At 37.8% G+C, this 24,943-nt stretch overlaps 1 protein-coding gene across 1 annotated transcript in view; it reads left to right on the forward strand.

The window, feature by feature from the left end:
* Positions 1-24,943, forward strand: part of PARD3B (par-3 family cell polarity regulator beta) — a 443,996-nt gene that overhangs the window by 52,290 nt on the left and 366,763 nt on the right. Inside the window, exons 7-9 of the mRNA XM_012661223.1 lie at positions 1,771-1,903; positions 9,272-9,374; positions 16,951-17,066. Coding sequence (XP_012516677.1) covers positions 1,771-1,903; positions 9,272-9,374; positions 16,951-17,066 — 352 coding nt within the window. The remainder of the gene's footprint in view (positions 1-1,770; positions 1,904-9,271; positions 9,375-16,950; positions 17,067-24,943) is intronic.

Consider the following 24,943-nt stretch of genomic DNA (forward strand, 5'->3'; position numbering starts at 1 on the left):
AGGCAAATCAATTAGTCAGATTTGGCAAGAATACCAAAATGGCTGCTTGAACGTTATATTGATATTAAAAAAAAATTGAAGCTACTTAAGAAAAGTCAAAATACATAGTTGTTGGAGGTTTTCTCCCACATTACCCAGATGTACATGATATGTAAACAGTTTTGATGAGGACCTCGTGAAGAATACATAATGAGCCCTTGATTGAATCAAAATCATTTTAAGCAGAAACATATTTTTCAGGGGATGAGCTCAAGGTTCAATTGTAATTCTATTTGAGCCTAGAGACTTGGTATTAAAAAATGGGTTATGACCTGATTTTGTTTTTCCCTTCCCCAAAACATTTCCCTCCCTGCTGCCGGCTCATCTTGGTAGAAGCAGAATATGTTTAAAAATCCATTATATTTTTTATTGGCTGGGACACTAATGGAGGGTTCCACGACAGCTCTATTTTACAGGCTGAATACTTTAATTAGGCTGGTTACTCATCAGTTGTTGGGATATCGATTGTGTCATTTATCAAAGAGCTGGGAAAGCAGAAAAAATTTTTTCTGTTCTTGTTGTTATTATTAAATCAAAGCTCAAGACTGTGCAAGGCCAGTCCTGCCTCTCCTGCCTGCTACGGCTCCAGCTTTAATTTAGGAGTAGCTTGCCTCCTGTATTAGGCTCGGTTTGACGGCAGCACAGAAGCAAAGGGTAACACGTTGGGTGTCGGAGAAGGGTTACCAGGCTTGACAAAAAGCTAAAGGAACTTTTACCACTGAAAACATTTTAATTATTAAGAATGCCTAAATTGAATGTTTTAAATATTTCGTTTAAGTATCTAGACATTGAATTTTTATAACTAAAGAGGAAAATATAAATGCACTGTTTTCACCAAGTGCTTTTCTCAGAAGGAAAGAGCTTTGGGGGTCAGATCTATGTTGCTGTGTGCAGCATGTTCCTTTCACAAATGATCAAGGGAACAGCCATGAGATGGCTTCCAAATTATTTACTTCATTAAAATCTGTTAGGGAGACAAATAACATGAGCCAGAGCAAAACCCAGCTCTCTGTGCCTCAGTCTCTTGAAAAAATAGGTAGATTTCTCTATAACCGGCCCCCACCTATTAACCCTTCAGCACCTGTGGAAGATGGCTTTTGGGCATCTTAATCTGGATACAGCGGTTTTGAATTTGTTTACAGTCTGTAAAAAGCAAAATAGGAAGGGAAAGTATGGGAAAAAAGAAAAAAAACCTCAGGAGAACAACTGTCTGGCGTTGTCACAGCAGTTTGGTTTAGCTCCTGGCCAAAAGGCCTAGTGTCTGCAGGCGGACACACTCATGACATTTCAGTGGCAAACCTGCTTGGGTTCTGACTTGTCCTAGAGCATATGCACTTAGTCGCAGAGAGAGGGAGGAACCAGCTGGTTGGCAGAGAAACACCCTTGGCATGAACTGTATTCTTGTGTTGACACTGCCACAAGCTGCACTCCCAGATGGAAGAAAATCTGAAAGAAGCCAGTTGTAAGTGGGGGGAAAATAATAAAGTTAATCCTCTTTTGTGTTGGCCATCAGCACTCCTAATCCTTAGCACCGCATCGTCACTGTTTTTTGTCTCATACTCAAAGATGTTTTAACTGATAGGGCCATTTTGATTTTCCACAGTTGAGAACTTATGTGTAATAGACTCTTGAAAGGCTATTCATAAATTGATCATTCTTTCGCTTTGCTTCAGTTGACCAAGTTGGAACATATTAAAAAAAGCAAATGTAATTTTTATTTTCATCCGTTAGGAGCCTGCAGAGTGTGGGGCATTTTCCAAGCCATGCTTTGAGAACTGTCAAAACGCTGTAACCACCTCCAGGCGAAATGATAATAGTACGCTGCATCCATTTGGCACTTACAGTCCACAAGACAAACAGAAAGGTAAGAGTCTAACCATTTTTGTCCACTGCAAATGAAGCGAGAAAATGCAAAAGTGCCTTTGTATTAAAAAAAAGAAAGACAAAAGGAGCAAAGGGGAGTTAATTAGACTAAGTCATGAACACTGAGAGATGAGTGGGAGAACTGACTCAGACTTGTGAATCAGATTCCTGGCAAAGCCTCCAGTTTAAGTGACAGTTTCTGTGCTTGCTGCCCCAAACATGGCGGGTTATGTATAAAACAAACCATGACTGGAGAATCAAAGATGGCAAACTGTTATTTTTTAAAGCTCTTTTAATATTGGAAGTTACTAGGTATAAATAACTACTAAACTAAAGAGATATATGGACTTGTATGAAACCATAAAATGGTCATAGCACAATTCACAGATTTATGCTTCATTCTGAGTGTGGTAAATAGGTAAATATCATGGCCTGAAACTGTCATGTGACAGTTGGAATGTTCTTGTTATTGTCTTGCTACACTGTCTTTCCCTTATCGTCTGGTAAGAGTCACATTTCTAGAAGACTCCAGATGTAAAAAACCTGAGTTTTCTTACTGTTTTTCAAAAATTATACTTCAGGTCAGCAAGAAAATTATTTTATCTCCCTGTATGTCTTTGCTTTAATAACTTTCATTTTTTATATTGCAAAAGCAATACATATTCATTGTAGAAAATTTAGAGAAAGCAATAAAAAGAAAATTTAATGTTACTCATACTTCTATCAAAGATCCTAATCAATAACGTTTTTATATATATCATTCAAGTCTTCATGCAAATACGTGTACATAAAATGAAATAAAAATGAAATACACTGTATGTAATGTTTAGGAAATTGCTCTTTTAATTAATAGCATATTAAGAGAATCTTACTTTGTCACTGAATATTCTTCTACAACATAATATTCAGTAATCACTAGTAGTCTATTGAACAGAGGTGCTATATGTTATGTAATCAATTTCTTATATTTTGGACACTTAAGATGTTACCAAAATTTGACTATGTGGGAATAAATTCCACACTTTGAGATTACTCCAACAGAACAGACTTACACATCTGAGGTTGCTCTAGAATTAAATTGTCTCATCAGAGTGGGATGTTGTTTTTTTCCTCAGAATTCTTCCATTTTAGCAAGAGTAGTAGCGACAGCTGTTACCATTTATTAAGTGTTTACTGTCTGTTAAATACTATGTTAAGCAATTTTCGTGCACACTCAAAGTGGGCAATATTATCGTCATTTTACAGATGAAGAACTAGAAAGTCAAAGAAGAGTAAATAATTTTCCCAAGACTGCATACTTGATACATGCAGACTCTGGATTCAATTCATGTCTCTCTGACATAAATTCATCTCCTAAACTATAGCATAGTTGCATTGACTGACTTACACTGGGCTCTTGAAACTATTGAAGCCCTTTCACCTAATAGTAAGAATGTCTATTAGAAGCTGACTTTACTTTTTATCTAGATAAAGAAATAGCATGTTTGGTTTTTGTCTTAAATTATAAGTTTTCTTGACAGGGTGAGATCTCCTTCTGAGACTCTAAATCACAATAGCAAGAGAGTCTGGGGAAAGAACAGCAAGTTTTCTACAGAATAGAACAGGCTTTTTTCCACTGTGCCCATATTATGATCATACATGTTGACATCTATATCAAAATATCGAGCCTTTATATAATTCGATTGACATTTAATTCTCGAGCAACAACGTGGTCCAGTGACTAAGTTTAGGATTTTGTTCCTAATTACACCAGTGCCATCCAAGGGAACATTGAGTACCTTACCTCCTATCTTGTTTTATTTTCAATATCTATCAAATACAGTCATGTACCATATAGAACATATATATGATGGTGGTCCCCTAAGGTTATAATGGAGATGAAAAATTCCTATTTCCTAGTATTTGCTGTACTATACTTTTTTATCGTAATTTTAGAGTGTACTCCTTTTACTTACAAAAAAAAAAAAGACAATTCACTACAAAATGGCCTCAGGCAGGTCCTTTGGGAGGTATTCAGAAGAAGGCATTATAATCACAGGAGATGAAGTCACATGCATGTTATTGCCTCTGAAGACTTTCCCAGGGGACAAGATGTGGAGATGGAAGACAGAGACACTGATGATCCTGACCCCGTGTATGCCTAGGCTAGAGTGGATTTGTGTCTTAGTTTTTCCAAAAAGTTTTAAAAATTAAATAAATAATTTTAAAAACATAAAAAAGCTTATAGAATAAGGATATGAAGAAAGAAAATATTTTTGTACAGTTATACAAAATATTTTAAGCTGTTTTATTAAAAAGTCAAAAAGGACATAAGTAAAAAAGTTACAATAAGCTAAGGTAAATTGATTATTGAAGGAAGAAAAAAATTTTTATAAATGTAGTATAACCTAAGTGTACAGTGTTTATAAAGTCTACACTAGTGCACAGTAATGTCCTAGAGACCTTCAAACTCACTCACCACTCACTCACTGACTCACCCAGGGTCCTGTTTCCCAGTCCTGCAAGCGCCCTTCATGGTAAGTCCCTTTATGGGTGTGCCATTGCCTATCTTTTATATCATGTTTTTACTGTGCCTTTTCTATATGTAGACATGTTTAAATACATAAATACTTACCACTGTGTTACAATCGCCTACTGTATTCAGTAACATGCCATGTAGGTTTTTAGTATAGGAGCAATAGGCTATACCACATAGGCTAGGTGTATAGTAGGTTAAGTACATTCTATGTTCACACAAAGATGAAATCACCTGAGGATACATTTCTCAGAATATATCCCCAACATTAAGTGATGAGTGACTTTTTTTTTGATACACAGCATATTTTTAGAGGGCATCGAGGTGCTCAAATAAATGGGGTAATATCTCTTCCAAGGCTGAAATAACGGCACTACAGAACTAGTTAAGGATACACCCAGAAGAATTTTTAAATAATAAAATCACTCAAGGCATTGAGAAGGTCAATAGAACGTTCAGACTTTGTCTCTTTGCTGAGCAAATACAGTCCTTTGGGTGCAAGTGGCCACAGGCAACCACTGGGAGATTTTGTCTGTTCTCTTTCTTCTGAGACATAGATCAAGGTAGAACAATTTTTATACCAATAAAAAAGAAAACTATACTGATTAACTACCTCAAAGGTTCCGGTTTTAATTCTGTCTCTACCTCAATTTTCCAAGTTAAAATAAAAAATCTGTTTCTTTTAAGAGATGACTCCACTAAACCTTATTTTTTTTTTAAATAGAGAAAGTCTATTATTATATCTTTGTGGATCTGTGCCACAGTACTAGATTACAGGAATTATGCCTATCAAAACAAAGACTCATTAAATTTTAATTGTTAGAGACCAATAGATGAGGTTTTCTTTTTATATAAGCCTATTGATTTAGAGAAAAAATAATTTAACAGAATGTATAAACACTATGTTATAAGAGAATGTCATATTCATCACCTCTTTGTAATATTAATAACATTTTACATTTTGAAAACTATTGGGAGTTCCTGAGTTTCAGATGCATGTAAGGTGGTAATAAGCCGCTAAGACTCATAAAACCTGAGTGTTGACTCACCACTACCAATATTTTTTAAGGACCTCCTTTAGAAAAACAAGATTAACTTGACAAAATGTAATGTCTGGTGAGGAGAGGAACTGTTAGAGCCAAAACATTAACTTTTTTTTTTCTTCCCTTTTTCCTTTCCTTTGTATGTTTAAAAATCCAATGTTGATATTCTGTGTTCCATCTATTTTTGTAATAATAGTACAAACCACCCACAGTTCTTGCTTATTTTATTTTATATTTTTATTCCTGTCAAGCTGTTACACAGAAAAGACATTTTTAGAACTAATATTTGTAGAAATTGTAACACCAGTAAATTCACATTTGTGTTGAAGAATTGCTAGCAATGCCCGTAGTGAAATAAGTGTGGTGCTCCAAGGTGGTAATAAGGATGGAGGTTGTGTCCCAGGGGTTCACTGTGAAATCCTATTAAGCATTTGGATGGTAATGAAGTGCACCAACACTGCACTTTCTGAGGAGTCTTGCCGGCAGATCTTACCCCAGGCGGGTGATAGCCTCAGTGTGGCTCAACTCCAGTTTGCTGTTAACTCTCCTTTCACTGCTCTCCTCCCTTCTGTCCTCTTCTCCTGCTTCCCCTGTTACCTTGCCTTTAGCTCAACTGCACCCTGTCACCCACTGCCCCCAAGTCTGAGTTAGGCTTCACCCCCTGAAGTTAGGCTTTTATCCCTACCTCACTTCAAATGTTTTGGCTCTGTGTCCTGTTCCCTGGGGTCCTTTGTGGAGACACAAATAGTATAATTATTCCTAATGCATATCCTGGGAACCAGCATGCATCTCCCCTCTATGGCATGTAAGGCCTTACCTCTGGAGTAGTGATCAGAGATTGAATTATACCTTTCAGTTTGACTAATGTTTATTGGATACCTCCTTTCTGTAGAATACACTACCAGACATGCAAAGATAAATGCAATACCACCATTGCTCTCAAGAGTAGTTAGCAAAGGGGTTAGCAAAGTTTGTCCTCAAAAAGCCAGATAGTAAATATTTCGGACTTAGTGGGCGATAGGATCTCTTTCACGGCTCAACTCTACCATGGTAGTGCAGAACAGCCGTAGACAACACATAAACCAGTAGGTGTGGCCGTGTTCAGTAAAACTTTATTTACAAAGCCAGGTGGCTGGCTGGTTTTGGGCCATGGCCATAGCTTGCTAGCCCATTTGGTGATTAAGGGAGCCAGGTACCTTCCACTGGTGGCTGGGCCACTTTCTAGCACCTCCTCAGCTGGCTTGGGGTGGTAATTGGGAAAAGGGGGAGGAAAGTGGAAAAGGTGCACCCTCTCTCTTAACCCCTGAGAATGGGAATGGCATTTTCATAGCAGCTCACACTCCCTTGGCAAGAGCTAGTCTGGGGACAAAGGGGGCTGAAGAATGGTATCTAGCTGTATGCCCAGCAAGAGAGGAAGGGTGCAGATTTGGTGAGCACCAGTACCCTCTGCGGCTGTTATGAAGGTACTGACAGACCCTAGGCAACTGTGAAGGCTTCATGAAGAAGGTGATATGTGAGGTGAACCTTGGGAGAACAGGAGGACTTTGACAGGCACAGTGGCTTTTGCAGTTAGATAAGCAAAGACACTGAGGCAGGAAAGCCCAGGGAGTGTGGTCTTGGGTGGCCAGTGTGTTACAGGTGATGAAGTTGGTTGCCAGGATCACAGATCTTTACTCTGTAAGCAATTGTGTGCAACTGAAGTGATTTTGAGCAACAAGTTCCATGGTCACAAATATTTACCACCAGTGTGGAAGATGGCCCGAGAGGCTGAGGATAGAAAGATTAGAGCCGGCAGAAAGGATATTGTCCTAACGTGTCTCTTGTCTCCTATGCACATTATGGTCCTTCTGCACTGTTTGTCTTAGCAAGTCTCTAGCTGCCTGACTGCTGCCAGGACATCCTGGATCCCTGGGGGCTGGGGGCTGCAGGGGGCAGAGCCAGCTGCCTCTGCTCATCACGGTTGTTTACCTTGGTCACCTACTCTCCTCGGATTTCCTGCTTCGATCCTCATTCCCAGGGACATGTCAGCACTGCCACAGCTACCTGCATATCAGACTGGTCCCAGGGGCAGAGCTTGGAGCAGGTCCTTGCCTGGTGTATTCATCAGGCCTCACTAGAGAAACAACCAATAAGATGTGTGTGTAGCGGGGAGTGTTTATAAATAGACTTATTATAAGGAGTTGGCGCACTTGATTATGGAGGCAAGCAAGTCCCAAGATCTGCAGGATGAGTCAGCAAGCTGGAAACCTAGGAGAGTTGATGGTGTAGTTTGAGTCCAGACACCTGAGAAACAGTAAAGCTAATGGTTCAATTCCAGCCTGAAGGCTAGCAGACTTGAGACCCAGGAAGAGCCAATGTTTCAGTTCAAAGCTAAAGGCAGAAGAAAGCTGATGTCCTATTTCAAAGGCACTCAGGCGAGAGGAATTCTCTCTTACTCAGGAGAGGGTCAGCCTTCTTGTTCTATTCATGCTTTCAACCCATTGGATGAATGTGCCCACCCACATTTAGCAAGGGTAATCTGCTATATTCAGTCTACTGATTTAAATGTTAATCTCATCTAAAACATCCTTGCAGAAACTCCCAGAAAAATATCTAGGTACCCTGTATCCCACCCAGTCAGGTTGACATATAAAATTAACCATGTCACCTGGTGTGTGGACAAGTCAAAGCAGGTTCTCTTTCCAGCAGCAGTTCTCAGGGAAAGAGAGATTTTTCTCTTATTCTCTCAATCAGGGACAAATAGGGCCCACACTTTACCAAATATCTCACTCTGAGAGACATACAGTAGAACTTATGATTTATGGAATAATAGTTCTTTCCATTTACTTAACACCTTGCATTTATAAATCACTGTTTGACTATGTACCATCTCATTTAATCCTCATACTCTTCCAATGAAGGTATTCTTATTGCTACTTTATATATTTAAAAACTGAGGCTTGGAGAAGTTGAGTAATTTGCCTAAGTTCACACAGCAGTAGGGTTGGAAACTTAACAGTCTTGCTCTAAAAACCATACCCTCACCTGAGATGATCTATAATGCTTTTCATATATTAGTTAATATTGTCATTAATTATGAACATTAAATGAAATGTGTATAATGCTTAGCACAATATCTGGCATACAATAAGATGATAACAAACCTTACTTTTTATTAATTGTAGTGATATTCAGCACACATATCTATTTTTCTAGGACAGAATTGACTGGAAAAGTATACATTTTTGGTAGGCAGGATAATGAGGATTTAGACTCAAGTCTTTTGCTCACAGGGCTGTAAACCCAGGTGTTTCCATTGTGGAACAGATGCAAAAAGAGTGGTTTTTTTTTTTTATCCTCTACTATGTCTAAATGATGAGTAGATATACTATATCTTGTGATTTTTTTTAAGTTTCTTTTTCCACTGAGACAAATGCTTAAATCACCACATAATCCAGAGTATTCATTACAGAGTCTTGTTTACAAAAACGTTAAGGCATAAAAGAGATGACTTCATTAATCTTCCACAAATCACAGGTAATGAGTACGTGTCAGCCTTCTGTTTGGGGGAAAAGGTAGTCAAGATGCATGGACTTGATTTGCCAGGGGTTGCCAGCAGGTCACCAGTGCAAAAACATATTAGCAGCCTTAGCTTTCCTCATACAAGCTGCATTAGTTCTCATAAGAAACCCTCATTTCCGCGTGAGGACTTATGTATTTCAGGGCTGGTTTATGTGTTGGTTAGAATTGTGTGTGAGAGATGGAAACAAAAGCAGAGACCAAATGGTGCTGCCTCGACTTTACTACAGCTCCATTCCTTCTGTGTTTACAGACCTATTGCTTCCCACTGACGGATGGGCTGAGAGCGAAGTACCACCTTCCCCACCACCGCCACATCCTGGTCTGGAATTGGGCCTTGAAGATTACAGCCACAGGTATTGAGAAAATGATATATCGTAAATGTTCCCCATTATTGTTTTTCTGGGGAAACTTGGCAACCTTATTTTAACTCTATTTCTTTCCAGAATGGAAATCTTATAGTATCTATAATTCCTTTCCAGTGAAAGCATCTCATGGTGAATAGCTTAGATTGTTCATATCTTGCTCCCTAGAATTTGTTAAGATTCATCTCATATTATTAAAATATTTAAGAAAATGGTTGAATTTTCTCTTATAAGTTTAAAAACTAGAGCAGTGGAGCTCAAAGAAAAGTTATATGGGAAAGTATAAAACAAAACTGAGAAAACATAAAGCTTAGGTTTTTCTTTCTATTTGTAATTGGCAAACCCTAAAGGTATTTTAAAAATAGATGTTCCAAGAAAGTTAATGGAATATAAAAATTAAAGCAACACCATACATAATCTAAAATATTGAAAAGGGTACCCAATATTATATCCAGTCTGTAATAGAAACTGAAAAAAATCAATAAGTTTTAGAATCACACAAGCATGAGGAGAGAGATTTACTAAGCATACATACTATTTGACTAGTGGAATTCATAGATTTTGTTCTTCTGATGAGTTTCAAAAATCATTAAAATGTCCCTTTGCTATTTTCTGTATTTATTATGGCTGTTAAAAACCATGTATTTTATTCCATTCTATGTCCCATGGTAATCCTGTGAAATTTCTTCATTTTTCTTGCAGCAATGTTGGTGTCATTCCTATTATGCTTTTTAATACAATCTGCTAAAAATAAAGCAGCACAACCAGAGTATAGCTAACTCTATTAGATGGAAGCTTACCTACACTTTGCCATCTCTGGTTCTTATATTTTTGAAGCCAGTTATCTTATTAAACTACAATTTCATGAGCTAGATTGATAATCATAATAATGTTCTTGATCAGTATCTCTGGGGATTCCTTGAAAGAAAGGTGGACATATTTAATTTTGTTCATTCACTTCCATTGCCTGCCTCGATCCTGAACCAAAAATGGCAATCGGGTGGCATAAAAAATGCATTTTAAAAATAATTTCATTTGTTCTGCCTTACTGTTTATCTTGTGTATATGTGCACAACCAGGGGGATGGTGTAAAGATGAATCAGATATAAACCTGCCTTCACGAAGCTGGTAGGCTGGCAGCTAGACTCATGGGACAACTAGAACATAAGGTACTACATCAGAAGGTATAGATAAAATGCTCTGGGCTTCTGAGGCAGAGGAGAATGCTTCCAGATAGAGGAATCGCAGAAAATGCAATGGTAAAAGTGTCATTCTTGCTGAACTCATGATTAGGGGGTGGACTTGAGATGAGCCCAGGAAGAATTTCAGAGAGACAGGGAAGGACAGAAGAAATAGAATGGAGTGGGAAAGTAAATTGATTTGCACAACTTGCGGCTGATCAGCCAGATAATAAAGCCCAGAGTGCTAGGATAAGTACACAGACTTCCTTTGGTAGATAGGAAATCTTACTGTAGGGTTTTAGCAGACAATAGATGTGATAAAACCTGGAGTTTTCTTGTGTATAACATGAATTGGGTAAATGGAAGAGGGTTGATACCGACTGGCAGCCAGAGACTCTCTGGCACCTCCTGGGGCTCTTGGCAGTCAGAGATACCGAGGACCCGTGCAGCGGAGGGTGGGAGAGTGCTCAGATGAAAGGCCTGCAGGAGAGAGAGGTACCTCAGAGATCGTTGCAGAGATAGAATTATTGGGATTTAACAAATCCCTTTTTGGCTTCTTCAATGACTCCACAGATTTCTTCTCTTCCCTTTTCTGCAAAGCACATTCCTCTGTGGTTTTGGGTGGGCAGAGGGGGGAAGCTTATATTGGTCCTCACTAATGTAAATCTTCATTACATGGTATGAATGAGTAGCTTCCATTCTCTTTCACCCTCCTTCTCCCTAAAGGCCTCTGTTCTCACCGTTTTACTAGAGCTGCTTTCTTTTAATCATCAACAGTAATCTCCTTTCAGTCAAAAGTATGACATTTTCTCAGACTTTATTCTTCTTTTCCACTCTGCAGTATTTGGTTATTAAGGCGTTCATTCACCCACCCATTCAAAAGTATTTCTGGAGCTCTAAGCCAGACACTGTAGAAGGAACTCGAATGGATCGGAAAACACCCCTGCCAGCAAGAAATACGGTGTCCTCTTGAGAAGACAGACACACAGATAATTAGAATGCAGCCTGCTAAGCATTAGATACAAAATGCCGTGGAAGCCCAGAGGAATGAGCCACTGACTCTACCTGCAGGTGTCAAGGAAGGAGGGAAGTGTTTAAGTGGTTTCTCGGAGCGTGGAAAAGAGCTCACTAGGCAGAGAAGTGGTGGGAAGGGCAATTTAGGTTAGGAAAACCATGTGATGGGAGAGGGGAATGCATCGTGAGTTCAGTGTAGCTGAGGCCTACCGTATCTAAGGGAAGAATCAAGAGGAAAGGCTTTGTCTGCCATGCTGCGTGAACGCCGTGCTCCTCCAGAGAGCCTGGGGATGATGTTACCCGGCTGAGAGATTTCAGTTATGGAAGATAGTATAGTGGTCCCCAACCTTTTTGGCACCAGGGACCGGTTTCACGGAAGACAATTTTTCCATGGACCCGGAGGGGGAGAACGGGGATGGTTTGTGGATGATTCAAGTGCATTATTACATTTATTGTGCAGTCAAACCTCTCTGCTAATGATAATCCATATTTGCAGTCACTCCCTAGCGCTAGCATCACCGCCTCAGCTCCACCTCAGGTCATCAGGCATTAGATTCTCATAAGGAGCATGCAACCTAGATCCCTCGAATATGCAGTTCACAGTCGGGTTCTCGTTCCTAAGAGAATCTAATGTCGCTGATCCGACAGGAGGCGGAGCCTATGCGGTTATGTGAGCTACGGGGAGTGGCTGTAAATACAGATGAAGCTTTGCTTGCTAGCCAGCCCCTTACCTCCTGCTGTGCAGCCGGTTTCCTACAGGCCTGGGGGGTTGGGGCCTGCAGTAATGGTGGGTGGAGGAAGCCTCCATAGATTAGAAGGCCAGTTGGACTTGAAATTAACAAGAGATGAGTGGGCGGGATGGAGGGAGCCTGGGTGGAGAAGAAAGAACAGAGACATTTTGAAATGGAAGGAATAAGTCTCATGCCTTGAAACACTCCCTCTCCTGGGATCCTGTGACCTGCACCATCCTGCAAGCTGCTGCGTTGCCTAGGTGACCAGCAGCAGCAGGGTTTGGATGTGTGAAAGTTGAGATGGAGGAAGGATTGGAAAGGAGCCAGGAGGGTTGAGCAAGGGAGGCTGTCCTGTTTTTCAAAACAAGTGTAAAAGCCTTCTAAGAGGAAAGAGCAGGGGCCCTTGAGGGGTGGAGCCAGGTCTTAAAGAGAACTGCTTGCTATTGCATGAGGAAGGAAAAACAAATTGGATCAAACTTAATGCCTGTACAAAATGAAATCAGGAAATTGCTGAACCCATTTGTACTATTATGTCAATGATTATGAGAGAAAAGTTTAGAATGTGTGTATCTAAATAAATAAATATAAGGGAAATATTTTTTTACTGTGAGATCTCAGGGAGAGTTAAAGGCAAATCAACAGCAGACAGAATATGAGTGTTATTAACAGTTTAGGAAACAATTGCTTATTCCCTACATATTCACATTTTCTTTCTCTCTCTCCCTCCCTCCTTCCCTTCCTCCTTCCCTCTCTCCCTCTGTCCCTGTCTCTTTACTTCACACACATACCTGCATTTACTCTCACTCATAGTAGCCAATTGTTGGAGGCAATCCATGGACACCCCGAGGCTTCAGACGTAATTTTTTTGGCATGCCTCTCAAAATCTTCATCCCCTACTTTTTTACTTTGGACAGTTCTCCTTGAACATTCGTTGCTGGCTCTTATGTGTCTTTCACATTCCTGGTTTGTCACTGTAGTCAGGACACTGGCATATGTTTCATGCTACCCTTATTTATTCATTAGGCAGCATAATTTGACATTGAGTATAGTTTCTATCTGGTAGATTCCTTGGTTGTTCATGCTGAAAACACGGCCTTTATCTAAGACGTGTCTTTGGCCTGCTGTCAGCTTCCCGCTTCCCACAGCCCCTACTGCAGCCCACTCAGCCATGAGCACATACTAGCTCCCTTCAAAATTAAAATGTCATATTTTATAGTTAATCATTGTGTTACCCTCTCACACCAAACACTTTCAATATGTAGCGTAAAATTACAAACCGTTTTATTAGTCAAACTTACATGTCTGAAATATTTTCACATTAACTAATTCAATACTACACTCACTCATTATTTCAGTGCACTATATGTTCACATTGGCTCTAATCCCATAATGTCTTATGTTACACTCACTTCTCTCCTTAAATATCTGCCAGTCTAGTATCAGCCTTGTTTTGCCTTATTTTCATTTTGTGCCACAGCAAGAGCGACCCTTTTATTGAAGGTTTCAAAGTGTACACTTGGTCACAATCAAAATAATGGTAACACACACACATATATATCTCATTACAATCAATTTAATGGACATGATATATATAAATATTTGTCATATTTATATGTTAAAAAATAGCTTTTTAGTTCTTTGATCATTCTTGATTACATTCCAACGGTTGTGTAAAAATTCTCTTTATTTGGACAGATACTAACGATGTTACTATATCAAGTGGCATTGCCACCTTACTTTTTAAATGAGGATTGGGATCATTTTTACTCAAGAATAGGAGAAAATTTGAATCTTATTCCTAATTTGTCAATTAATGCCTATTTTGGTAAGCTATCTAAGATGATGAATTGGGTTCATCAATACATTATTATTCAGCTGGGTAGATTCCCATAGTCTGCCTTGAGCAGAGCACTTTAAATGCAGTGTGATCTATGTTTTAATGAGGAATATTCATGTTGATCCTAAACCTACTCCCTGGAGGCTTTCATCATAAGGTATGGCATCTGCTTTATCAACTATTTGGTTTTCTTTTATTCCATGATGTACACCACTCTGTTGAAACAAAAAGCTAACCTAAAATGTAAACTCCCTAAGGCGGTGTGAACAAATCTGCACCATAAAAGGGAAAGGCTTGATTTTTGTGAATTCAGGATCAGCCACAACTGTGTCCCAGGCTGACGACCATCTTAGCCAAAGCTTGTAGCTCTGGTCCTGGCTTTGCCCCCGGCCATCTGTATGACCTTGGAACATCAGTTCTCTTCTTTGAGCCTCAGAATCTTATCTAAAAGATGGGGTGACCTTTAATCCCTTCCAGCTCTTAAATTTTTTGATTCTATAAAGGCCATGAGTCTTTCTGACACTAAACCCACATCATCGCAAGAGATCAAAGGATGAAGAACTAAGTGCAAATAAAGGTCGAATAACACATTGAAAGGCAAGTGCTTCCAAAACACGAGGGCTCAGGGAGAAGCTCATGTCCATAGTAGTATCTCAAAATTCCTTAAAATGGGCTGAAAACAATCAGAGTATTGCTATGAGGCCAGGCCAGTGTCAATAACACTAAGCAGGTCAAGGATTTTTGTTCACAGTTTGTTTTGCCATCACCGGATACCACATCTAATACACTTTGCATCTCAGGAGCTTCGTGTATTGAGAATGTACCAGACAACAGGAAAGAAGCCAAAAAAAAATGCTTTATAACTCTAAAAGAGTGGATTTAAACTTCTTGAGAAATTTTTATGAAAACATGTAGAATCTTTGTATTGGAGAATGCCTCAGGCCCTTAAAGACCACTCTAACCTACAGAAATAAAGAAAAGGATTATCAATTGTTCAGGTTGATTAAGCTCTTATTATGTGTAAGGCACTTTTCTTGATATTTAACATATATTAATTTATTCCTTACAAAAGCTTTATAGCATAAATTCTATTACTGTCCATTTTATGGATGAGGAAACTGAGGCCACACACCCTGACATTTCCCTTCAAAGCCCAGGCCCCTAACCATCACACCACATGACCCTTCTAAACACAAGGGGAGGAGGGCTTCTAGTCACAAGTCTACTGAGAGTCTGACTGAAACAGAGATGGCAAACAGCACACGTAATTGGAAAGCTCAGAAACTTATATCCATATGGGAAGCAAAAAGAGGTCTTCATCTTTTTATTTGTTAACTAAAGGCTTCTGTAGCACTTACTCTGCGCCAGACACTAACCTCCTTACTTTGCAAGTATTAACTCATTCTATCCTCTTAACAACCTTTTGAGGTAGAGAGTGTAGTTATACTCATTTTATACATAAGGAAACAGAAGCACAGACAGGTCCAGTAACTTGCCCAGGTGACACAGCTGGTAAGTGCCAGCGCCGGGATTTAGAATGGGGCAGACCCACTCAGGTATCGGTGCTCTTGAGCACTCTGCTGCCTGTCGTGTCGTGCCTGTCCTCAGTCTACCCACTGTATTGTAATAATGGAGGTTCATTTATTCATTCGAAGTATTCTTATTGCTACATATTAATTTTAATATTGCTGCAAGACAATATTAAACATGCATGACTGATGAGTTTCAAGAAAAGATTAAATTTATTTTGGTATAATTAGTTTAAAAGTCAAGATTCCTGTGTACATTTTAGAAGGATTCTCATTCAAAATGGTTATTTTTGTTGTTGTTTTGCTGTTTAAAGTATCAAACTCCAACTGTTTGAAAAACTAAGCTTCTGTACTTTCAGATTTCCTAAGGATACTTCATTTGAATTTTCATTGTATTTGAGATTAGGATTGCAGTTACGTTGAGATGGGCCATCATATTTACTTTCTAAACAGAGGAGAATACCAAAGGAGACAGTGGCTATAATTTAATTTATTAAAAATATATTAATATAATTTATTCCTAGATCAAGAAATAAGCCATTTTCTGTAATTCCCATATATAATCCCCTCCAACCTTAACCAAAATAAATATTCAGCAGAAAGAAAATTCTTTTAAATTGACTGCAAGTACTGAGAAGCCTGTAACAGGCATTTGATGTATCTTGTGTCTAAGTTGTCAGCTGTGCTTTTCCTGTTATTTCCTTTTGGTGTTATTGATGAGCAGACTATCTGCTAAGCATTAACACTTTTAGAAAATAGAACTAAATAAAGTAGAAAACCAAACTCCTACAGCCATTGGTCATTCAACAGAATGGTTTTCTCTAAAGGATACAACGTTTTCACTTGTTTTTAAAGGAAGGGCATGCTTAGCCCACAGAAATATCTTAACCTGCTTTTGGGCTTTGCTAATATCTGGTGACATTCTTTGAAGTGCTAGTGCTTCCCAGGCTCTCCTTACCCACTTGAAGTTATATAGTGTACAGCAGGATCCCAATTAGCAGAAATCAGTGAAGAGTAAAACACGATATTACTCAGAGAATATTTTATTTAAATTGTACAGTGTGATAAAATACATGAAAACAGAGTTGCTATGTCTCATAAAAGAAACCTGAGATTTAAGAATTAGTTTAAAATACATGGTTGGAAGCTGTAGAGAGCGTGATGAGCGGCTGTATTCAAAATGAGAACTACCTTCCCCCCTCCCACACCTTTTTATAAAAAGATTTTATTTTAAATCTTCTAAATCTAAGTACAGTGTATGGCTTCCTTCCACAGCTCTGGGGTGGATTCAGCAGTATTTTTTCCAGATCAGCACATCAACTTCAGATCTGTGACACCGGCCAGGCAGCCTGAATCAATTAATCTGAAAGCTTCGAAGAGCATGGACCTTGGTAAGCAAGGGTGAGGTGACATCCAGGTCATCTCTCCAGCCTCAGCCCATCTATCTTCCCAAATGTCCTGGTTTTGTTCCTTCAACTCAAACATCAGGGAGCAAGGTCTGCAGAAGGCTGGAGGAAGGGTTAGTAGCCATCCTCTCTTCCTACATCCTCTCACACGTTTCATTGTCATTATCCACTTTGTAAAAGAAAGAAAAGTGATTTATTTTTATAAAGTGGTCGATAAACTGTCCTCCTTTTACAGGTCAGAAAAACACAATTCCTTCTGGAGTGTCTGAATTTATAAGCATCTTTAACTCACCTGCTTTTGTATTTGCTCTCTCACCTGTGCTAGTGCATTTCCATTCCTTATGGGCATACCTGTGGCAGAGCCTCGGAGGAGCATGTGGTTAAACGAATCCTCTCCCATGGTGCCATCCTTCTCTTTGGTGGACAGGGATGGCAACAGTGGAGAAGATTCACCTCTTTAAATGCCCTTCCCCCAAATCCTGTGACATTGGAGGGAAGAAGGGTCCCTCAGGCTTGCCAGATCGAAGATGTCAAGGTACCCTGCATCTATGCCTGAAAAATCTCATTGAGGTTCTGAGCACCACAGGGAATTTCTGGACAGAGCAAGGGCCCCTGTCAACTGTGTATATAAGCCCTGGGACATGGGACCCTGGAAGACATCTCAGATACCCGAGAAAATCACTGCCCTCCCATGGACTCTTAGAGAGAGTGCTATTAGAAAAGAGTGTGGGTGCAAAACAAATTCTCAGCAAAATATTCACTGCTTCTTGAAGGCTCAGAGGCCAAGATCTACAATTGTATTTTCTTGAGGCATGTTATATATTTCATTAGTAGCAACAAGAAAATAAAATAATCAAAACTTCATGCTTTACCAAACAAACTGATAAATAGTGCTTATCTGTTACTCATTTACAGGAGTTCAGGAAAATGCTCAATCATGATGAAACAAGAAAAATTGATTCTATTTTGTATAAATGAACTAAATCACTGGGTTGCATTTGCTGTAATCACCTATAGTGAGAGACAGATAGAAAACCTTAACAAGGAAGCTGTCTTGAGCACTGGTCAGAAAGGGTATTTTCTCAAGCGTGAACCTTTGACAAACCAAAGGAACAATGCGTGACAGTGACATAAGTTATTACTAATAATTTAAGGAGCAGTTCATTTTTATAGAGTGCTTGATAAACATTTCCTGTTCTGTCTCCCCAATTTCTCTATAAAGAAGATGAATGCCTAAAAACTACTCTTGTTTTTGACAGGAGAAATATATTACTATTTTCCTCACTTAATTTAAAAAAAAAAAAAAAAGAGCAGCCAGTATTATGGTTCTAAAAAAATCTCTGCAAAAGAAAATAAAATAGCCTCCATTTTAATTTAAGACAGGACAAATATTATCAAATCTGTAAAATGTAAAATCTAAGGCGTGTCCAGAAACAGAATTTCTGTTTATATTTTTTGTTACTGAAAACGTTGTTTTTGAGAGGTTTTCTCTTTTAAAGTGAAATAGTTCTTGCAAAATATGTAGAGTTAGCAGTCATCCATTGCATTTTATTGTATATATACCATAAATGACAACCGTAATAGTAATGTTTGCTCAAAATACAATATTGGGCAGGCCATGAGCTCTTTTCTTCAGGACACAAGTACTAAAGTAAAAGCATTGGCTAAAATGCACCACACAGCAGAAGTACTCAATAACGTGCTGAAAAAAACATTTTTAGAGTAATCATCCAAGTTTGGTCCCTTCCAGGAAGTGCCAATTTAAAGGTAATAGTCTTGTGGAAAGCCCTGAGCTTCAGCATTCCAAGAGCATTCTGAACCTTCTCCCCAGAACAGTCTAATGAATAAGCTTAATAAATGCATTGACGTTCTCAGTGAATTAACTCAGGTAATACCCCAGTGGTAAACATTTGAAAGTGTGTTTTCTATTTGATTAGAGGAATGGAATATTGTGTGTAGTTTATTTCTCTATCTAGTACTGGGCCAATGTCAGAAATTAATTTATTTGCTAAAAAGGTAGGTGACTCTGTTTATAAGAATAATACTCCCAGCAGGATCAAGATCCATTCTTTAAAAAGTTTTAAAATATCTTAAAGTATTTAGATTGAATACCAAATTAGTGCTATTTGACTATTTTTGACCTAGAGAAACAGTTTCATATGGTTCAAAATAAAAAATAAAGATCGAACCTCCTATTTATTGGTTAATTAATTAATCTTGGCTATTCCTCCTGTACAAAGCCTGTAGGACTCTTCAAAGGTTAATGGGCCCCATCAGTATCACATTTATCTTTCTTTCATTTTTGCTGCTGAGTCTATCTAGTATTTTAACTTGCATATCAGTGATTCATTGTTCCTATCTTCAAACTATTTTAAAGGTGAGTAGGTTCCATTTACTTATTTTCACTTATGTTTCCAAAAACAGGCAATTCTTTTTTTTTTTATTTCAGCATTATATGGGGGTGCAGTTACGTATGTTGCCCTTGCCGCCCCACCCCCCCAAGTCCGAGCTTCAAGTGTGTCCATCCCTCGGATGGTGCGCATCACACTCTTTGTGTATGCACATACCCGTCCCCTCCTCCCCCTCCTCCCTGCCCAACATCCAATAGATGTTACTCTTATATGTGCACTTCTGTGTTGATCAGTTAATACCAATTTGATGGTGAGTACATGTGGTGCTTATTTTTCCATTCTTGGGATACTTCACTTAGTAGAATGCGTTCCAGCTCTATCCAGGAGAATACAAGAAGTGCTATGTCACCATTGTTTCTTAAAGATGAGTAGTACTCCATGGTATACATATACCACATTTTATCAGTCCACTCATGTATTGATGGACACTTGGGTTGTTTCCACATCTTTGCAATAAAACACAGACAATTCTTATTGTCAAAAATAGAGCCTCCTCATCCCCATCTCTTTCACTTATTCACCAGAAACAAGCATGGTTTAAAAGTTTGCTGTATATCTGTTGAGAAAGTACCTGTTTCCTTCACCATCTGTGTACGTGTCTATATCACCTGTTTCTTGGTAATATTTGCGTAATGTTATAGTAATGAATGTTGATTTACAGTTTAATTTCCCTTCCTCTTTTGACGGAATGTGGGCTTGATTAAGAGTTTTATTTTTTGTTGTAGCAGGATTTGGGGGTTCATTTGTATTTCTTATTTTTTGATTTGCTTGTTTATATCCTTTGCCAGTGTTGCCATTTGCTAATTCTTTTTCTCTTTCATTTTTAGAACTTTGTTATACATGCTGGAAATAATTTCTTGCAATCTATTATTGGTCTTTTTAGTTTGATCGTGATATCCTTTACCATAAAAAAAGATTTCATCTTATAGTCAAATACTTTCATCTTTTCTTCCTTTGTGACATTTGGGTTTTCTGTTTACTTCATTTATTTTTTTTTTTTTTGGTACCTTTACAGACCTTTTTTAAATGTTTAGTGATCTATAATATATTTTTATCCACGGGGTATGAGGTGGGAGAATTTTTCTCCACATAAATAGGCAAATTATTAATAGCATTTATTGACTTTTCCATTCTTTCCCTATTAATTTGAAATGCAGTCACATTGAATACTAAATTCCCATATATACATACATGAGCAGGTTTCTAGACATGTTGTTCTGTTGATGTATTAGTCTGGTCCAAGCCAGGGTTGCCCTGTTTAAATTATCATGCTATTACTTTGTATTTTGATTATAGCATAATCTTCCTCTGATTTTTCTTATTTTGTAAAATTACTTTGGCTCTTTATATGCATTTATTCTTCCATATAAACTGTAGAATTAGCTAATCAAAATCAGTTTAAAGATTAAATATGAATGCTTCTACTGTGTGTATGTGCGTGCTTGTGTGACCATTAATTATAATGTTTACTATTGGTTCCTGATAGAAACATTTTATCAAGCTAAATATCGATACATTCCTTTGTATTCCCGGCTTCCTAAAAGTTTTTTTATTCTTTTATTTTTTTAAAATCAAGAATGGATGTTGAATTTTATTATTTTAAGAACCCATACAAGGTGATGGTGCATATTTTGCTCTTTATTCTATTAATAAAATATAAGTGAGTTAATTAATAGATTCCCCAATAGTGAATCCTCGATTCTTTTTGTATGACTAAATGTATCTCTTCACTTGAAAAGATGCCCATTCGGTTAACTATAGAGATGTATATTAAACCTTCCCGAAATGGGTAACACATTATCTATGTGCTCTAAAATGCAGGTTTTCAACTCTGATTACAATTTTACTCAGTGTTATTAATTCCTATAAATCCATTATAGATTTTTTTTTGAGACTCCTTTGCCTCAGAATAGTGTGGATACTTTTACTGGCATGCATATGGTCACATTTAAGTCAGATCAGAAGTGATTAAAATGATGAATAAAAGGAAATTTATTTTTAAATAATTGGGTGTAACTATGCTTATTCAAAGGGGTTAGGGTGTCACTTAAGAGACTGGGTAGATACTTCTGGGTTTTCCACAAAATCAATCTTTTCCTACTAATTGTAGGCTTTTCTCTATTTATTTTAATTACCAGAATTACTATGTTCAGTCTGGATCCCTTTAATTTGTTCATAATTGAGCTTGTGTGGGTGTTGAGTTGGAAGCTCTCAGGAGCTGAATAACACAGCTGCCTCTTTGGCCTTTGGCATAGGGTTTTCCCCCAAAGAGCTGCCCTTGTTGGCAGTGTGCCAGGGAGTTACATTCAAAGACTTTTTGATGAAGCATAAAAATCTTTAATTTCCAGGCTTGGTGTTTTATGACCCCATAATATTGTTGAAGAATTAGTCTGAATTATTCAAGGGGCAGCACTTCAGTATTTTGGCCCCTTTGTTGACCCGATCTGTAGCCCCATTCAAAGTTAAGTTTAAAATGCTATTTTCCACAAGACCTTTTTTTTAGTGTTTTCACTCCTATTTGAAATTGGCCTTCCACTCCCATTTCAGAAGGGTGTCCTGTGACACAGTTAGGAGAAGGGCGAGGGCGGTGCAGATGGGAGAAGCTGGCCAGCTGTCCTGCCTCTGTTCAATGAGAGGAAATGAGCCTAAAGTGATGCATGAGGCATTTAGAAGAAATTTTAGGAAGTTTCCTGACAATGAAGGTTGTTAACATTCCATGTCTCACAGTCTCTTAAAAAGTGCGTGTGTCTTGAATAACTCTCCCTAAAATCAAGACAAGAAATAGATTGGCTGATTTCCTTTCAAGATCTGTGATTTAGCAGTTTTGTCTTCCGTTAGTTGCTCGTCCTGATTTTTTTTTTTTTTTTTTTTAGTTAAAAAAAAGTTTCTAAACGCCCCCAATTGAAGTTAGTTATAAATCAACTGATTTCTCACATCTACAACGGTAAATATTTGGGATACATTTTGAATATAACTTTTTCATATATATCAGATATTTCTCTTAGAGAATAGTTTGGTATCTCTAATATCAGATTAAAGATGGGCATAAAAAGTTTAATTAACTCTATTGCTTGAAACTTTCTTTTAAAAATGTTTTTTATATAGTGAGGTACTTCTATATGCATTCTTGATAATAAGACAAATATCCTGAATACCGAATACACAGGAAAATTTTTATAAAATTGTATGTTCTAGCAACTGTGATGCTATTTTATCTCCCTGTATATATATTATTTTATTATAAATTTTATTTATATCCATGGATCTTCTTTGTTGTCCATCAATAAGTAAACCTCTGAAGAAGATGGGGAAAGCTGAATCGGTACTCCTATTCTGGATACAACTTAGACTTTAAAGAAAAAACACCCGTTAGATAAAAAAATTAATGATTGGTAACACTAAAAAAAAGTATCTATTTACCTTGTCTAATAGACAAGGGAGAGTCCAAAGATGAAGTCAGATGTATGCCCCAAGCTTTAACAAGTCAAAATTAAGGAATTACAGAGGATGTTTATTCATTCATAAACAAATGTTTATTGAGTGCCTACTGTGTGCTGGGAAGTGCATTAAACACTGGGGATTTAATAAGTAATTCAGAGAAATGGTGCTTGCTGCATGTACCTAGATTGAAAGCTCAACAGGAAAGGAAAACTCAAGAGCTAAAGAAAGATTTCCCAAAGGAAATTCTGACATGATAATAACTTAGGAAGAAAAAGGAGAGGCATCTGAAGACACTAGTGTGGCTGCTTTAGGAACTCCCTGATAAACTTGGCTATGTAGAAAAGAGGAAGAGAGAAGCAAATGGTGAAAAAAAAAAAAAAGAAAAGGAAAAGGAAAAAATAGTGAAAATAATCTAAAAGAATAAATGCAGGTAGAGCTAAACAGCTGCATAAGATGAGACTTGCAAAACCAAATAAGAGCTTGACTGCCAAGCTATTTTTAAACCATGAAAAAGAAAGTGTGTGAAGTAGCCCATTGTTTAAAACACCTAACAGATGTCAGGTGGAAAGCGAAGCCACCCAGTTCCTGTGTTAATTTTATCTTCATGCACACAAGAGAGTGATGTTCGAAGTGGAAAAGCATGGCTGCCAGGGAATGGAAGTCTAGACAATTTTATCCCTGTGCACTGAAAGCATTGTAATTATGAAATGACTGTTCTGATCATTAGAAATCATGAAGAGTAGGCCTCACACTGAAAGACAGGAAGCAAATTACCAATTTTCACAAGTATGATGAATTCCAGAAACAGCTAGTGATCTCAGTGCTGATCCTCAGAAAATTTCCGTGTTTGTGAAATGGGAGGAAAAAAAAAAAGTGGTGGTCACCAGTAGTCTGCATGAATCCTTGAAATTACTGGTGTCTCCTTTCTTTTTTGATAAGATTTCTAGACTGATAAATCAGGGAAATGTTATAAATATAGGTTATATGGATTTTTATGCAGGTATTTCAGTTTTCTGATTGAGACCTATGAGTCAAATTAGACACTAGGGTAGATAAAACAATAAAATGCCATTTCCTGAAATGTGCTAATTAATGGCTCATTGTCACTTTAAAGGAAATTAAATAATGTATACTATAAGACTATACTTGGCCCCTCTCACTGTGTACTAATAAAACTGCACAGAATTTGATGAAGACTGGATGTGTATCATTTGCATGAAAGGTATTCTTACCAAATTTCAGGAGACATTGTCTTAGAGAATTGGGTAATATGTTAGATGAACAAAGTTAGCATTCGAATGATTTCTCCAGAATTGAAGAAGATAGAATTTAACAAAAAATTATGCATTCATCCAACAAGCATTTATTGGATACTTACTGCATGCCAGGAAATATCCCAGGTACACAAGATAAAGGTTGCAATCTTATGGGGTTTTCATTCTCATTGTGTAAATTGATGGCAAAGTTGCACACTGTGAATAAATAACAAAATTTCAGATGATAGAGATTCAGATAGAAATGATTTCTCTAAAGCCAAATGCAGGTAAACACGAAGACTGAGGGGACTGGAAGTTATTTTCAATAGAATGTTGTTGAAAGATAAAGGGAAGGTCCTAAAGTCAGGTTTTAAAAAAATCAGTTGTACAAGTATAGGATTTGGGGAGTTGACATGGTAACAACTCTTGAGAAGCCCCCTGGGTTTTAGCTGCTTGCCTGACATAGTCACCCCCAAATCTAGTTCTGTGTTACCAGATCAAGGAACATAACAGGTCCACTTTATCCTGGCCTGGTCATAACACATTTACAGTGCTGTATTTAATTCTGGGTACTATGCTTTAATAGATACACAGACAGTATAAAATGCACCCAGGTATTGGTGAGAGGCCTTGAAACCATGTCCTGTGAAGCATAGTTGAAAGAAAGTAAGATATTATACCTGGAAGAGAGAGAGATGATTTAAGAGGCATAGGAGAACTGCTCTCAAATATTTTCATAACTAATATTGAAAAA

The sequence above is a fragment of the Propithecus coquereli genome, unplaced genomic scaffold (genome assembly GCF_000956105.1).
Source record: "Propithecus coquereli isolate 6110/MARCELLA unplaced genomic scaffold, Pcoq_1.0 Scaffold70, whole genome shotgun sequence".
NCBI classification, from domain to species: Eukaryota; Metazoa; Chordata; class Mammalia; order Primates; family Indriidae; genus Propithecus; species Propithecus coquereli.